Source organism: Bradysia coprophila, unplaced genomic scaffold (genome assembly GCF_014529535.1).
Source record: "Bradysia coprophila strain Holo2 unplaced genomic scaffold, BU_Bcop_v1 contig_297, whole genome shotgun sequence".
Classification (NCBI taxonomy): Eukaryota; Metazoa; Arthropoda; class Insecta; order Diptera; family Sciaridae; genus Bradysia; species Bradysia coprophila.
Window position 1 is genome coordinate 8,921,956 of NW_023503555.1, and position 16,934 is coordinate 8,938,889.

General features: G+C 38.3%; 2 protein-coding genes across 6 annotated transcripts in view; one reads left to right on the forward strand and one right to left on the reverse strand.

The window, feature by feature from the left end:
- Window positions 1–3,996, forward strand: part of LOC119079033 (ATP-binding cassette sub-family G member 4-like) — a 39,853-nt gene extending 35,857 nt beyond the window's left edge. For all 5 annotated transcript variants that reach the window (XM_037186821.1, XM_037186817.1, XM_037186819.1 and 2 more), the window contains exons 10-11: window positions 3,042–3,298; window positions 3,388–3,996. In XM_037186821.1, coding sequence (XP_037042716.1) covers window positions 3,042–3,298; window positions 3,388–3,732 — 602 coding nt within the window. In that variant the 3' untranslated portion in view covers window positions 3,733–3,996. The remainder of the gene's footprint in view (window positions 1–3,041; window positions 3,299–3,387) is intronic.
- An 83-nt stretch (window positions 3,997–4,079) lies between these two features.
- LOC119079015 lies at window positions 4,080–10,139 on the reverse strand. Its single transcript, XM_037186786.1, has 2 exons — window positions 4,270–10,139; window positions 4,080–4,202 (listed from the first exon to the last, which is right to left on the reverse strand). The coding sequence occupies exon 1, from the start codon at window positions 10,082–10,084 to the stop codon at window positions 4,718–4,720; it is 5,367 nt and encodes a 1,788-aa protein (XP_037042681.1). The 5' UTR covers window positions 10,085–10,139; the 3' UTR covers window positions 4,080–4,202; window positions 4,270–4,717.
- Window positions 10,140–16,934: the final 6,795 nt, after the last annotated feature.

Consider the following 16,934-nt stretch of genomic DNA (forward strand, 5'->3'; position numbering starts at 1 on the left):
GCCGATTATTTGAAATTTACCTCTGGTGTTACAAATTGTACAGATCGTTCAGTACAAATGCAAAAGATGAGGAACAGCCAATTTTCGTATGATTTTTGATTAATTCCAAACTTGGTGCACTCAGTGGTACGTTAATGGAAACCCATAAGCCAAAACGTCTATCTGGTTTCGGCTTTATTTTCACGACGAAATAAATATTTTGGCTACGAAAAAACATGAAATCTGCTGAAATAGTACTTACATTGGATGTTGCGAAAGTAGTTCATTACATGAGGTAACAATTTTGTGATAAAGATGAACACATAAGTGTTTTTTCGAGCAAGAAGCTTTGGTAACTCTCTTTTCGACAAGTGCAGAGCCTTTGACTCGGATAACAACTACACTTGTCGAAAAGCAGTTGCCAGCCTAAGTTGGTCGAAAACTCACGGGTCAGTTTGCGGGTGCCACAAAATTGTTTCCGAACTAATGAAGTGCTCAGGAACATGTCAAGTATTCTGGTTGACTACCTCCTAAATGCAAAAGTTGATTTCAACGTAGGAAAATGTAAAAAAATAAAACGAAAATAATCCGCAAGTAATAGATCATTTCCCAGGGGGCTAATTGTTTTGTAATGGTCAACTTTCGTATGGGACAAGTTGTAAAGTTACTTTTTTCCACTTTTTCCCAGTTAGCGCAAGATCATTGAATTTTACTATGTTCTGGGATTGGTTATTTGAACTTACTGCATCGTAGACACCTGCTACACCAACAACTGGTCCATTCCCATTACTTGTTTTGTGAGGCAGCTGCCGCGGAACCACAGACTTCATTGGGACTAATGGATGCGTATCCAACGCACTATGCCACAATTTGTGTACATTTAAAAGCTTCAAATTGATCCCTAGTAAACCAGTGAGATTTGATCATCTGTTTCTTAACGTAATGTCAAGTCAAATGAACTAGTAGGTTTATGCATCAATCAATGAACATTTGGCATAACGTTTGCTGCTTGTAAAAGAAGAAATATTCCATAGCAATCATTGACGTCGTTATTTACTAGTAATTTTCTCAAATATTTGTAGTGTTGGAACGAGGTCTAACATCGTCGAATGTCCTGATTTCCATCACAACATTAAAGCGGCTTACAAAGTTTCTTAGTAAAACAATTTTCCATTTTCCTTTCGTATGCAAAAATCTAACCTGAATATTCAGCTTACCATCACATTCTCCGCACTGCCGAACGGATTAATTTCATAGGTTGATGTTAAAAAGTTCGAGACCGAGACACACTATCGCCAGTAATTTTATATGCCCTTCAATCGTATTTCCTGTGAAAATTCTCTGTGATAAAGTTCCTTTTTCGACTTTTTCCCAGTTAGCTTCTATTCATTGAATTTTTCTATGTTCTGGGTGAAAACTACCAGGTTTCATTAACAGAACAGACTTGAAAGATCTCGAAATAAGTCTGATTGGAAGACTTTACTGCTGTGCAACTTTAACTGGAAACCGAAGAAAAATTGATAAAGTTGATCCGCAGATACTGCGAAAATGGTGTAATTTTTGAAGCTTGAGAAGTGTTCGAGAACATTATTTCCTACTCGGCCGTACAACACTCGAAAAAATAAGGAAATAGCACAATTTTGTTTGTAAACGATTCTACATATTCGACCTACAGATTCTTACAGCCTTGATGTTGAATGGAAATTCGTGAAAATTGGTGTTCACTCTTCACTTATCGCTGTATCCATACTCGAATAACCGTTCCCGAGCCCCAATGGCACTTTTCTAGTACAAAATTTTGTTCTGTTTGCAGTCAAAGTTGCTCAGCAATAAAGTCTTACAACTAAACTTCTTTCGAGAACTTTCAAGACTGTTTTGTTAATGAAATCTCAATGATTTTGAGGTAACTGAGAAATAATCCGAAAAATTAATTTACAGCTGATTTCTTGTTCGTAGTCAAAATAATATAATTTCGATAAGAAATCCAGAAAAACCCCATATTCGACTAATTTCGCCCAGGTTTTATCTGAATATTTTCAGTCAAAAAGGTCAAAAGTCACGGCGATTCGAATAGAACTTTATCCTCCAATGCCCCTGCACATGGCTTGTTATATAAAAAGGAAAAATTAAAATTACAGAAGCCAAAAACAGACTTGGGAAATGTGGGCTAGTTAGTCATCTGCTATCAAACAATGACCACAAAACTTAGCAATGAAATTTGACTAGTGTTCGTTTATATAGCCAACTGTATGGTTCAATAAATGAAGTAAAAGATTTGGTATCAAACATTGGGCAATGTTTTTAACAAATGAAGTAACAGACTTTAATAAAGTAACAATACGGATGACGTGTGCAAGGTGTTAAAAATGTTAGACAAGAGGTTTAGGTTAGTACACATCCGAATTTGTGATGTCGTTAGCTTACCGAATGATGCATCATGATATGCATAAACTCCTCACACACTTCTACAAAATAACCTTTCGCATCTAGCAAGTATATCATTCGTCTCAAATGTTTTACAGCTTGCGATCCAAATATTTTAAGAAATTGATGGAAAATCTATTACTTCACTTGTTTCAGCATTCATTTTACTACATAAGGCGATCATAGTCAGACTTTTTCGTTTCCTTTTGTCATTGGCGTTGTTAACAGCTGCAGCTATTGTCTGCAAAAGGTTCACACTCCTTCTGAAAATTTTCGATTTTCGGCGAACTTCAACTAATCGGCTTCCATCATTCTCTGATTTGAATAATTCCAATCGAATTAATCCGTTTCGATGCGTCTAAAGCATCTTTAAATCACCACCCCTGGGTTTGGATAAATTCCCATCACTTTCCCGATACACAAATTTCAGCTCATAAATTGCACGAGCAGTGCAGTCTATATAGCCTGTAACTCTGCAAAATTCTGTATAAAATATAAACCATCCATGCCAGCAAAAGCGGAAAATGCTCTTGACCCAGAAAATATATCAACAACACGATTTTCATGGCATTGTTTGGAACTTCATTGAAAAGCGCTCGATTTGCATTTTTTTATATAAAACTCTCCTCCCATCCCAGTTCCACTCGAACTGCCTATAGTAACGAGAGAACACTTCAACCGTTGGTATTCACTGAAAGCATACTACGTCGCAATGACTCTTGCCGATGCACCCATTCAGGTTGGCTGCATTTTGATTTACATAATAATCACCTACCTTATGACATCGCAACCGTTGGAATGGTTTCGATTTGGATTATTTTTCGTTATTTGTCTGATGGTTGCGCTGGTAGCACAAAGTATTGGTTTGGCCGTTGGTGCTTTATTTAGTGTTAAGGTAAGTGAAGTGTGTGTACGTAACACATACGATTGTCGCAAAATTTGGGCTTTGATGATTCGATTTGTTTTTCGTTTTATTTTTTGAAGAACGGCGCCATATTCGGACCATTTTTCATTTGTCCATTCTTGATATTTTCTGGCTTTTTTGTTCAACTCAACGATGCTCATCCGGCAATGCAATGGCTGTTTCATGCTTCGTTTTTGAAGTATGCGTTGGAAGGCGGAACATTGGCAATATTCGGTTATGAACGCGAACGAATGGAATGTTCGAAATTGTTTTGCCAATTTGTGCTGCCAAAGAAATTCATTAAAACTGTTGATATGCACAATGGTGATTTTATGACTGCAGTGATAGCTTTAGTAGTAATATTTTTTATATTTAGATTTATAGCATTTTATGTGATGTCGTTTCGCGTCCGATCGAAGCGATGACGATCGGTTTTTATTTCTTTATAACGAATTAACGAATTTTTAAATATTTTTTTTGCTAATTTCTTTGTTTAAAAAAAATGTAAATTGATTTTAGTTACACAAATTTTTTTTTTGTTTAATTTATTTTACACAGTCTATGTAAATGTGAATAGGTTTAATTGTGTACATACAAAAAATTGAAGGAAATCCGTGTGGAACGTAATAAAAAAAAATGGTGAACCAAAGGAATAATTTCAGTTAAATAAAACAATTTCGAATGGACTGCAGATGGTTTTATGAATATTGCGTTACAGGAGGGGGGAGGGGGTCTTGAAAATGTCAATTTTTGCGTTACGTAATTTATGAACGTGTTGAGAATCGTCTCAACGGCGTATCATAAGGGAGTTCAATCTGATAGTAACTTGAAACACGATCCAATTGATGCTTAACAATTTATTGATCAGTTTCCACGGTAAAGAAACTTCAAATTTCTGTATAAAAGAAATAACAATTTTGTAAGAAAACTACCTCAGGAAATCAATTACAAATCAATCTTACGTTTAGTTTCCCTTTGATAGAACGACTACGTTTCTTAACGGCTGTATATGCGTGTGCGTACTCTTTGGCTAATCTAAATGCAAATCTACTTTAGTACTGAAATTTTCAATGCGACGACCAAACAAATTACCTGAATTCGTTCACCTATTAGCTAAGAACAAATTCGTCGCCGTTTCTTCAATTCAATAGAGACGTAAGCCTAAAGTAAAGAAAAATCTTCAATTTCACGCACATGGTACGCCATCACATTTCAATCGTTTTACCTTTACAGCTAGTCTCGCAAATTAGAAAAAACAAATGAAACGACGTTAGCACACACGCATCATAGTTAAAAACGATTTCTCCTTATCTCTAATCACTTCGATAACTTCTGAATAAATTTGGATTTTAATTTACTACGAGCGACTTCGTTCGTATACTATGCTTGCAAATGAACCTCGACTTATAGTTAGAAATTATTTTCTTTTTCTTCTTCCGGGAACCGACTTGTCAGTTCATCTGACAATACTTCAGGCGAAATCATATGACTCAGATCAGTGTTGACATCCTTTGACTGCTGCACAACATTCTTCCCCCCGTTAAGTGACTCCATCTGATTCACCTTAACCTCCTGTTCTTCGTTGGGCGGCGTAACATCTAGGATGGCTAATTTGGACACGGGTCTTCGTAAAATGTTTTTCTCGAACCGGACCACAACTTGTCTGATGAGACCATCTTTTGCGATGATGACTTCGTCGACAATTCCCTTTGGCCACGTATTTCTCGGATTTCGCTCATCGATATTCAGCACCACATCGCCGACTTTGATCGGATCCACTTTCTTAAACCATTTCGTTCGTTTCGTCAAGTCGGGCATGTACTCCAGTACGAATCTATGCCAAAAATGTTTCGTCATCTCTTGTAACGCACGCCAATCATTTCGGTTGAGATCTCGCGGTGTAGTTTCTCCAATTGGCTTCATGGCATTTGATGAACCAAACAGAAAGTGGTTGGGTGTTAACGCTTCGTCGCTATCCGAATCCAGTGAAATATACGTTAATGGTCTTGAGTTGACGATATTTTCCACTTCTGCCATCAATGTTACCAGCATTTCATGATTTGGAGTCTTGGTGGTTAACATTTGCTTAAGACAATTTTTTACTGTTTGAATTAAGCGTTCCCATGTTCCACCCATATGGCTCGCTGTAGGTGGAATAAAATGCCACTTTTGCTCCGGTGATGTGAAGCGCTGCTGAATCTTGTCTTTATCCAATTTGTCGAATTCCTTTTTCAATTCATTATCCGTTCCGTGAAAATTTGTCCCATTATCGCTGAAGAACTCTCTTGCAGTTCCTTTTTGAGCAGAAAATCGTATGACGGCGTTAATGCAACTATTGGTATTGAGTGAGTCTGCTACTTCGAGGTGAATTGCTCTTGTAGTTAAACATGTAAACAGTACGCCATATTTCTGAACAACACTGCGGTTGACCTTGACGGGATATGGTCCAAAATAGTCGACGCCTGTGAATGTAAATGGTCGCGTATGTGTGGCAAGTCTGGCTGATGGTAGAGCAGCCATTTCCGGAATCCGTGGTTTAGATGAAGCGTTTTTACATTGTTGACACGACGTACGAATTCCTTTCATTACTACACGTAATGCGGGGATGACATATTTTTGACGAATCTCGTTTAACGCTGTTTGATGATTTATGTGTTTGTACCGTCTATGGTACGAGTCCACCAAAAGGGTTGTCACACGATGACGACGAGGAAGGATGATTGGACGTTTAGTGTCGTACGCAATCGACGTTGCAGCATCAATCCGTCCTTTCATTCTCAGAATGTCATGTTCGTCCAAATACGGTGAAAGATTTCTTAATTCGCTTGACCTTTCGAATTCTTTTTCATCCTTTTGCGTACTTGCTGTTTCGTTGTGTTTCAACACTAAAATTTCATCCAAGAAGGTATCTCGCTGAGCTCGTTGATACAATTTATTTTCTGCTCGAATCAGCTCTTCCTGTGATAGTATTCCAACCCATCGATCTTGCTTAACGTTTTTTGCGTTGTGAATAAATCGAAGTACAAACGCTTGAGTCCGAACTAACCGATTCCATTGCGAAAATCGATTCAAATCAATGAGCTGCTCCTGGTGAATTACACGCATTGCCATAACGAACGATGGACGTAACTCTTCTTCAGTGGAAAATTTCTTGGTTTGACTGAGCCAACTCTTTTCACTTCCGTACAAAAATTCAGGCGACTTGAACCACCGTGATTTGGCATCCAATTGCGAGAAAATTTTTGATTTTGTTGCCTCATCAGCGACATTATGTTTCGTTGGGACCCATCGCCATTGAATCGGATCAGTGACCTCCAAAATTTCGCCAATACGGAACGAAACGAACTGATTGTATCGGCGTGTCTCTGAATTTATCCATGCCATTACCGTTTGTGAATCTGTCCAAAAAACGTGTTTATCGATTGCGAACGTTTGGCTTTTCTTCACGTTTTCAGCCAGTCTTGTTCCAATTACAGCTGCTTGCAGCTCCAGTCGAGGTACCGTTAATTGCTTAGTTGGAGCGACTTTGGTCTTTGCACTCACCAGACAGCAGTCTACTCCATGTTCGTTCTCGATGCGTAAATACGTTGTAGCAGCACAGGCTTCAACACTGGCGTCGACAAATGTATGTAACTGAATGGAATTTTGTACGTCAGGCACTAGCTTGGTTGAGTACCACCGAGGAATGTGTAACTTTTCAACGTGCAACAGTGCACGAATCCAACTGATCCATTTATTATGAAGTGGTAAGGGAAGCTTTTCGTCCCATTCGATCTTGTTCCTCCAAACTTCTTGCAGCAGAATTTTACCGAATACCAAAACATTGGCTATGAGTCCAAGAGGATCGAAAACTGACATCAATACACGCAGCACCTCTCGTTTTGTCGGACAATATTCTCCAGATATCATTTTCGGATTAATGTTGGCGAACTTGAGTGAATAGGTAAAGGTGTCGGTATCGGTATTCCAAAACATGCCCAAAACGCGTTCTTTACCAAGCTCATTGCCGATATTTAGGTCTTTCTTTTGAAGAATTGCGTTCTCCCCAATTCTTTCCAGCAGCTTCTTTGAATTAGAAGTGAAATTTCTAATGTTGAAGCCTCCAGCTGCATGAATTTTCTTGACATTCGTGACCAATTGTTCTGCTTCATCGACTGTATCGGTGCAATCGATCATGTCATCGACGTAGTGATTATTGACAATCGCTTCGACGGCTCGTGGATAGTCATCTTGAAACTCTTTCGCGTTTTTGTTCTTTACATGTTGAGCTGAGCTTGGCGAGCAGGTCGATCCAAACGTCATGACCATCATTACATAAATGTCAGGTTCAGCTAATGGACTTTCTCGCCACAAAAATCGTTGAACGTGCTGGTCACTTTCACGCACTAGTACTTGATGGTACATTTCAGCAATATCTCCTGTGACTGCAATTTTACGTTCTCGGAAACGTCGAAGTAGTTCTGGCAATGGAACTAATTCGTCCGGACCAACAAGCAGCTTGGAATTGAGTGATGTACCTTTGACTTTTGCCGCGCCATCCCAGACCAGACGAACTTTTTCAGGCTTTTTTGGATTAAAAACCGGAAAGGTTGGTAAATACCAGACCGGATACTGACAATTTTTTATTTCATCGGTTGACAGCTTCCGGATGTAGCCTTTTTCAACGAATTGCTTTATTTGGTTGTGTAAATTTTCTTTAAGCGCTGGATCCCTTTCCATTTTTGCTTCCAAGCATTCAAGCCGCTTCAATGCCATATTGTAGCTCTCGGGTAAATTTATTTCGTCTTGTTTCCACAATAAGCCCGTCTCGTAACGATCACCTTTCTTGACTGTAGTGGCGTCCAAAATATTTCTAGCCCGTTGCAACTCTGGAGATTCCAAACGATTTTCCGGAATTCTAATGCCAAGATGTTCCATGGTGAAATATTCCTTGACCAGTTGATGAAGCTCGTTATCATTGGATTGACATACGCACATATTGACACTGAACGTCGGATGGTCTTTTACTTCGTCTGTTTCATAAGTAGGGCCTTGCACAACCCAACCTAGCCGTGTACGACAAACGATTGGCTCGTTGTCTTTTCCTTCAATTGTTTCCATTGACGTAATAAGCTTTGAATACTGCAATCCGATTAGAATTCTTGGCTTGGCATCATCGTAGGTGGTTATTGGAACATTTTTGAAATGTTGATATCGCTCCAACCAACTATTCGTTATTGATTGGGTGGGAAGATGCAAATGTTTGACAGTCCGAATATTTGCTATGTTGAAACGAGGAGCATTGTCGAAATATCCGGAAATTTTTGCGGTAACCGTTCTTGAATCGACGACCGAATGAGTTTTCCCGAAGGCCCAATCAACGCATAACTTGTTAGCAGAGCCTGTTAACTCTAACTCCTCAGCCAGGCTTTCCTCCATCGTTGTCATATTGGAACCTTCATCCAGGTAGGCATAATCTCGTATCTTCTTGTTCTTGTTGTACAGCATTATCGGAACGATACGAAATTTATCGGTTCGTTGACTAAATTTGGATCGCTGAGAATTGCACGTTTTCCTGTTCGAATCCGTTGTGTCTTTTGATTTTGTATCATTCGACGTAGCTTCGGAGGTTGGTTGACTTTTGTGTAACAGCGTATGATGATTAAGCTTACACCCGTCTACCGAACATCTTTGACTTGACTGACAACGGTAATATTTGTGTAGTCCAAAGCATCGCCCACACAGTTGTCCTTTTTTCACTATTGTCCACCTTTCGTCACGATTTGCATCTTTGAACTTTTTGCAGTTCTCTAACTTGGTGCATTTGTTGCTACTGCAAGCTGGACACTTCTTTTTGGTATCGTTTTTTGACACATTGCTTTCCGGTTTGTTGACAGGTTCTGTTTCTACTTGCGATTTGTTGCCCGGTTCTGTTTCCACTTGTGAGTTGACGAAAGGATTTGACTTGTTTGAATTCGAATTCTTGTTGTTGTTATCAGATGCATCGTTTCGTTTTGCTGTTTTACTGGTAACGCGAACAACTCGGCTGGCAACTTCAGCAATTCTATATAACCAGTCTCCCAGATGACTAATATTTGCGTTGACTATTGATGCTTGATAGAAGGCCCAGTTTAATTGATGTTGACTGGGAAGCTTTCCGATTATCGACTTCATTAGGTTGGGATTCCGTAAGTGTTCCAATGCCCCAGTATGTTGAATTGTTGCGCTCATGTTCTGAACGGCCATGGCAAATTTGATTAACGACCGCAAATCATCTTCTTTCGGCGGAGGAAGTTTTTCAACATCTTGAATTGCCGTTTCAACTACGTGTTCAGGCAGTCCATACAGCAAACGTAACGTATCAATTATCTTTGGCACTGAATCTTTATGCAGTAAAAGATTCTCCACATCCCTGCGAGCGTCGCCTTTTATGCTTCTTTGAAGTCGGTACAAATTTTCACTGTTGCTGAATCCACACGTTTCGTTAGCAGTATCATACGCACTAATAAATAATCCCCAATCTCTAGGATTGCCACTGAAGTTAGGCAAATCTTTTACGACGTGTCGTGATGCAATTTGTTCTGCTGTCAGTCGGCTCGGCATAATGGTATTCGTCATAGCGCCTTGAAATGGCAGCATGTTACCGTATGCATAACTCTGATTTAATCCACTGGCAGCACTCACATTCGGATTAACATTTAGCGGTTGACTGATCGGCAGTAAATTAGTGCGAATCGTGGGTGGTGATTGGTAAACTGATGACGTGTTTAACCAAGACTGTCCAAACGGTTGACCCATACTGTTCGGTTGATTTCCGTAGACAGGTTGACTGACAGAAGAGCTCTGATGTACGTTTACAGCGTTTGACTGAGCAGTGCCCAATACTTGCGGTTGACTAGGATTCAACTGGTTCGGCTGGCTAGTACCAAAGTGTTGTTGTTGGCTAGTACCAAAGCGTTGTTGCTGGCCAGTACCAAAGCGTTGTTGCTGGCCAGTACCAAAGTGTTGTTGTTGGCTAGTACCCAAGTGTTGTGGCTGGCTAGTACCAACTGGTTGTGGATGATTTGAGACTGGCTGAGAAGCACCCAAAATTGTTGTTTGATTTGAGCTCAGTGGCAGTGGTTGAGAAACACCCAAGAATTGTTGTTGTTGTTGACCAGGTGCAGACGTCTGGGCACTTGTTTGATGTGTAGAAACTGTTTGCGTGTGACTAATCATTGTTGAAGAATTCACCATAGACTGGCCACTAACGTTCTGTCCAGTTCGGGACACTTGCTGGTTTAACATTGGCATAAATCCGTAATTTTGTTGCAATGTTGGCACTGGTGGTGACGGAAAATTATAATTTCCTTGATTTGCACTTGAAGCCTTCGCTGGTTGCAATGGATGAGACAACGGATGAATTGCAAGATCTTGTTTTGGTTTTGGATTTATCAACCAATCTGGTAGGCCATTGAGTGGATATTTTGCAGACGTCACATTTCCATATCCGACCGTCATATTATCGACAGTTATTCCTCCAATTCCACCTTGGTCGAACTTCATATCGTCGGTAATCAAATCTTGACTTGCTATTTGATTCGGTGAACTGACGTCCACAATCAATTCATTCACGTCTGTTTCAAGCATATGAACATTTGGAATACTTTCAGCCCAGTTGTGAACCGACTCCATTTTGCGTGAGTGTAATTCTTCATCATCAAAACTCAAATTCGACATGACGTCATCCTCCAGGATTACGTATTTTTGCTTGATATATTCATCGTCTCTCTCAGTTTGTAGTCTACGAGATTCATTGATTAAATCGCTATCTCGTCTGGCCCGCAATTCTCGTTCTTCCTCCAAGCGTTGTAATGCTAGAGCTGCCCTGCGACTTATAGTTGAGGTAACCGAGTTGGCTTTGCGAGGAATTTTGCCGGTATTCAAATTGAATGATGTAGCTGGTACGAGCGGTGGATGTTCAATTGATTTTACAGGTGTACTTTGCGGATCAACATTAGTGTTGATGGCTAAAGTTGTTATCTGACTTGTTGACGAAGTGGCTGAGCTCGATTTATCTGAATTGTTGGTTACATCGGTTGAATATGTTCCGCTTGCAACGGTTGGTGGCTGTATTATTGATTGCTGGGGTGGCTTGTCACCTTCAATGTTGACCACATTGATTGCAGGTATATCTAACGTCTTAGCTTTGCACGAAGGACATAACCAGGTCTCTTGTAGCATGACGTCATTAGATACATTGGCACATGTAAAGTGGTACCAAAATGTACATTCATCGCATTGAATTTTCTGCACATCATCCGTAATACCACAAATTTGACACAAATATACGGAAGTGTTTCCAATGGTTGAAACTTCTAGCTGATTTGACGCTGATTGTGTGCTTCCCACCGGATGAACTTTTGGTGGAGTTCGTGGAGTTTTTGGCGATCGCCGGAACATTGGTTCTGTGCGTAGCTTAGGTATAGCTCCTTTCTTATTAGCCATTGTAACGTGGTTCAGTGACCAGATGTTGACGAATAGGGTTATAACGTGTACCAACGGATGAAATGTTGACCGACTTGTGAGGTTATGTTTCACCACCGCACCGATGCAACGATTTCCAGTTCCAAGTTTTCTTCTTTGCCAATGAATAAACAAATTTGAAGAATGTTGAGAATCGTCTCAACGGCGTATCATAAGGGAGTTCAATCTGATAGTAACTTGAAACACGATCCAATTGATGCTTAACAATTTATTGATCAGTTTCCACGGTAAAGAAACTTCAAATTTCTGTATAAAAGAAATAACAATTTTGTAAGAAAACTACCTCAGGAAATCAATTACAAATCAATCTTACGTTTAGTTTCCCTTTGATAGAACGACTACGTTTCTTAACGGCTGTATATGCGTGTGCGTACTCTTTGGCTAATCTAAATGCAAATCTACTTTAGTACTGAAATTTTCAATGCGACGACCAAACAAATTACCTGAATTCGTTCACCTATTAGCTAAGAACAAATTCGTCGCCGTTTCTTCAATTCAATAGAGACGTAAGCCTAAAGTAAAGAAAAATCTTCAATTTCACGCACATGGTACGCCATCACATTTCAATCGTTTTACCTTTACAGCTAGTCTCGCAAATTAGAAAAAACAAATGAAACGACGTTAGCACACACGCATCATAGTTAAAAACGATTTCTCCTTATCTCTAATCACTTCGATAACTTCTGAATAAATTTGGATTTTAATTTACTACGAGCGACTTCGTTCGTATACTATGCTTGCAAATGAACCTCGACTTATAGTTAGAAATTATTTTCTTTTTCTTCTTCCGGGAACCGACTTGTCAGTTCATCTGACAATACTTCAGGCGAAATCATATGACTCAGATCAGTGTTGACATCCTTTGACTGCTGCACAACAAACGGCCCCTAATGGAGTTGTCGCCTCTTGCTTTTTTAAAAGAAATATCGACATAACACAGAAAACAAAAACTTTATTTCATTTTTTTGCGCCAAAAAAGACATTACAACCACAAATTATTCAACAATCACTTTCGAACAGCAAAATGCCTGTCACCAATATGAGACGTAATATTGTCAACAAAAAAAGGACATCGCTTCGCTTATACTTCATTTGATTTATTTTTAAAAGTGTAAAATTGTATGTGACAGCATACACTGTACAGTTTTACCTCCCTAATTTTCCTAGATTGTTTGCTAGAGAGGATATTGGACCACGTCGTACTTTCTAAAACATTTTTTTTATAGCGTTCCACTTCGAGTTTCGAACAGCTTTCAGTTGGCAAAAACAAAACCACAAAGCGAAATTTTCTTAGAGTAGTTGACAGCTGCGTACCCGCGGCATCCATTTTTGAAAGCTGTTCAGAGTGTTCAAAATTTAGGGATTCGCATAATTCAGTATATTCGTAATACACTTGAAACGTGAACAATACGGCTCAGCGTGGTGGATTTTCGTGAAAAGCACACGAATTTCGGATTTGGTAGTTGCGTCGGTCCACCCTGTATTTTCCATAAAATTTTTGTATCGGCAATTAGCGATTTGCACGTAGCACGTAATATATATATAGGTGACTTTCTAAGTCGAAAATTTGAATATCGGACACAAGTAGGCTCAACTTTTGGTCACTATACATTCATGTCACCACACGGTGGGGCTGAACAACTTTATTTTGCGAAGGTCGTGAACATGGGATATTTTTACTGAAAACGATAGAGGGATATGCTACGAGTAATTATCAAGCGAAATTGAAATCAGTTTGCAGGGATAGCATATAAAATTTCCAAGTATTAACTCTTTCATGGGACACATGGGATACAGAAACAAATCTAATGGATTTTTAAGAATCCAAGTGTTGGTATATGAATGAAAGAAGCTCCTAACATTCATTTGAGACCCAATACACAACCATTTAGTCAAACGAAATTCAATTTGAGAAGATTCGATATCGTCTCGAAGCGATCGATTTACTTTTTATATTTGTTCTTCAAAAATTTTAATTTCCTCGCCTTTTTTGCAGGAATTTCAGTTTTAACCAAAAAACCGCAATATTTACATTTATTTAACGTTTTTTCCATAATTTTTCTCTTAAAATAAAAAAATAACAAACCGAGATCAACTCATCATTTGAGTTTTCTTAAGAATGAAAAGAATTTATATCTAAAACAGCTTTTAACAAACAGTTTGAATATTCTTTGTGCGCAGGGTCCACCTGATAGTTTTTCCAGTGCGATTTGAACTCGTGATGAATAGACTCCATAGCCTGTTCATTGTAAAAACCGTGAGATTTATTATATTTTCTGCAAATTTGTTGGACGAGCTAATTAAACCTTGACGTAAATGTTTTGCTTATATTTTCGAACGAAAAATTATAATTTTTGAAGAACAAATGTAAAGTACCTCGAGGTGATATCGAATCTTCTCAAATTGAATTTCGTTTGACTAAATGGTTGTGTATTGGGTCTCAAATGAATGTTAGGAGCTTCTTTCATTCATATACCACCACTTGGATTCTTAAAAATCCATTAGATTTGTTTCTGTATCCCATGTGTCCCATGAAAGAGTTAATACTTGGAAATTTTATATGCTATCCCTGCAAACTGATTTCAATTTCGCTTGATAATTACTCGTAGCATATCCCTCTACCGTTTTCAGTAAAAATATCCCATGTTCACGACCTTCGCAAAATAAAGTTGTTCAGCCCCATCGTGACCACTTTCTATGTTGAAAAAATTTGCATATCGGGGATATAAGAATGTTCGAGTTCGATTTATTTCCGATACGCGTCGCACCCTTCGTTGCAAATTGCCAATGTTGTTTAGAATTTAGAACTCTAAATTTTTCCCGAAGAAACTAAAATCAAATCAAATTAAATTGATCGGATTTGAGGATTTGCAGTGTATTGTGGATTCGTAAACCAGTCTACATATAATAACGAGCATTTGACTTGTCTTTATTACATACATATGCAGGGTTTATTCAGTGTAATTCAGCTTGTGCGCATTAGTCGAGCTTATACGAATCCTTTGAGCATTTACACCGATTAAACACTGCAAATGTAATAAAAACAGTTCAAATGCTCGCTATGTAGTACGTAGTATGTACGCCTTTACTTGATTTCGAATCGCGATATACTGAAAATCCTCGGAAATCGATCATTTTAATTTTTTATCTTGATATTCAACGAAAAGTGTGAAAAACATGGTTTTTTGGCTATGAGCCTCCGCCGAAACCTGTTGTTCAGACACCTTAACTTTCCTTCTAACGTGCTAAACTCGGGCGAAAAACAATTTATTTTCCGGACCTTTTGGATACAAGTCCTTCATTTGTCCCTTAATTATATTGCTTGGATTCGACCAAACATGAAAATGAACAATTTCCTATAAGATAAATTGTGATTTAATCGTATCACGAATCGTCTGTGCAGTTATGCCGAAAATGATCCATTGCATGTGGAAGATTTTCGGTTCGTTTTTTTTTTAATTTTTCTATGTAGAAATCAACTTTTGCATTGGGCAGGTAGTAAACCAGAATACATTGGATGTTGCTACGTACTTCATAACTTCGGAAACAACTTTGTGAAACTCAGTCGTGTGGTTTTGAGCAACGTGCTTCGGCAAGTGAACACTCTACACTCAAGCAGTCACAGATTAACCCAAGAACTTCTCACCTCATCACTTCTCGTCGTATACTTCTCATCCGGAAAATTCTAGGTCCATTTCTCAAAAATACCAATTTTCATTGGAAGAATTTTATAAATCCTAATGTTCTAAATCTGTCGTCACCTGTGTACTTACGATATATATTTTTTCATCGTAGGCTGCAATTAAATATGCTGAAACAGTGAAACGAGAACCTAGTCACGACAGAGTAAAGTTAACCAGGCAGGAGCGCTTGTTTGACTAGGGATCTGAATAATCTAGTAGCCCTACATTTTTTGCGAACAAAATTTTTCAATTTATGTCAGTGTTCATTTGAGTTCATTTTCATCCAGTGTATTAGGTCCCTCATTTGACGTTTCGAAAATGAACCGCTCCTGCCTGGTTTATTTTACTCTGCTGTGACCTAGTAGATTTAATTTCAGACAATGGCAGAGTTTTTCGTTTCATACTTATGATTCTTTGCTTCGTCGGTTTAAACTTTCAGAGACGACAAGTATATCAGCATTGGTACTATCAGATCTATCACCTCATATTCAGGGATGCTTCTCAAATTTTTGATAAAAAAAGTGAAAAAGTTGAAAAGTCGCTTTTTTTAAGTTGATTTTTGGGCGAAAAATGAGTAATTTCAGAAAAAAGTGCGACTGGAAAAGTACGCCAGTATAACAAAAACATTTTAATAGAAGGAAATATTACTTTCTACCTGCGGCAACTTTTGTCGATTAGTCGAGGTAACTCTTGCAAGTTCTTATCGTTGAAAAAAATCATTCTTAGTGCACAATTGTTCTACGGCTCTTCTAAAATGTACAGATTTTTTGTAGAAAACTTTACACCCACCTCACCTGCATGAAATTCTGAAATGGCCGAGAAAATATTTTTGAGTTCCAACTGTTTTAAGAAATTCTTCTGATTGACGGTGCAGCTAATTTCTGATTGTTCTAATGTTCTAGCTACCAGAAAATTCAGACAAATTTTTTTCATATCGCGGCTACGAACTACCTTAGTCACACTTTTGGCAACTGTAGAATGTCCTTCTATTTCTACCAAAGATAAATGCAAGGTAAGATATGTCTACCCTCGCGTCTCGTGTTTGCCATGTATCGAACGAGCTTTTTAAAATTGGGAAGTTTGGTCTCTCCTAGCTCACCGTAAGAAATTTGGTCCTTACGTTCAACGATTGAGAAAAATAAAATTTTAAGAAAAAAGTGAGTTTTTAATTGAAATAGTTGGTTTTCGGTGCAAAAAGTTGCTCACTTTTTTTGATTTTCTAAATAGTTGGAAAAAGTGAGAAAAGTGAGTCAGAAGCATCACTGTATCATTTTTTTTTTTTTTTTTTTTTTTAATTGTTCGTTTAATCAAATCAAGTTTATATTTACAGTTTGTTTACAAATAATTCTTGTTAAAAATAAATTTACAGTCTGCCAGACTTTTCCAAATTTATGTATGAAATTTCATCATTTTAAGTAATACTAGACTTAAAAATTTAA

Coding starts and splice junctions, on each gene's coding strand:
- LOC119079015 (XM_037186786.1), bottom strand. CDS start 10,084: ATGGGTCAACCGTTTGGACAGTCTTGGTTAAACACGTCATCAGTTTAC.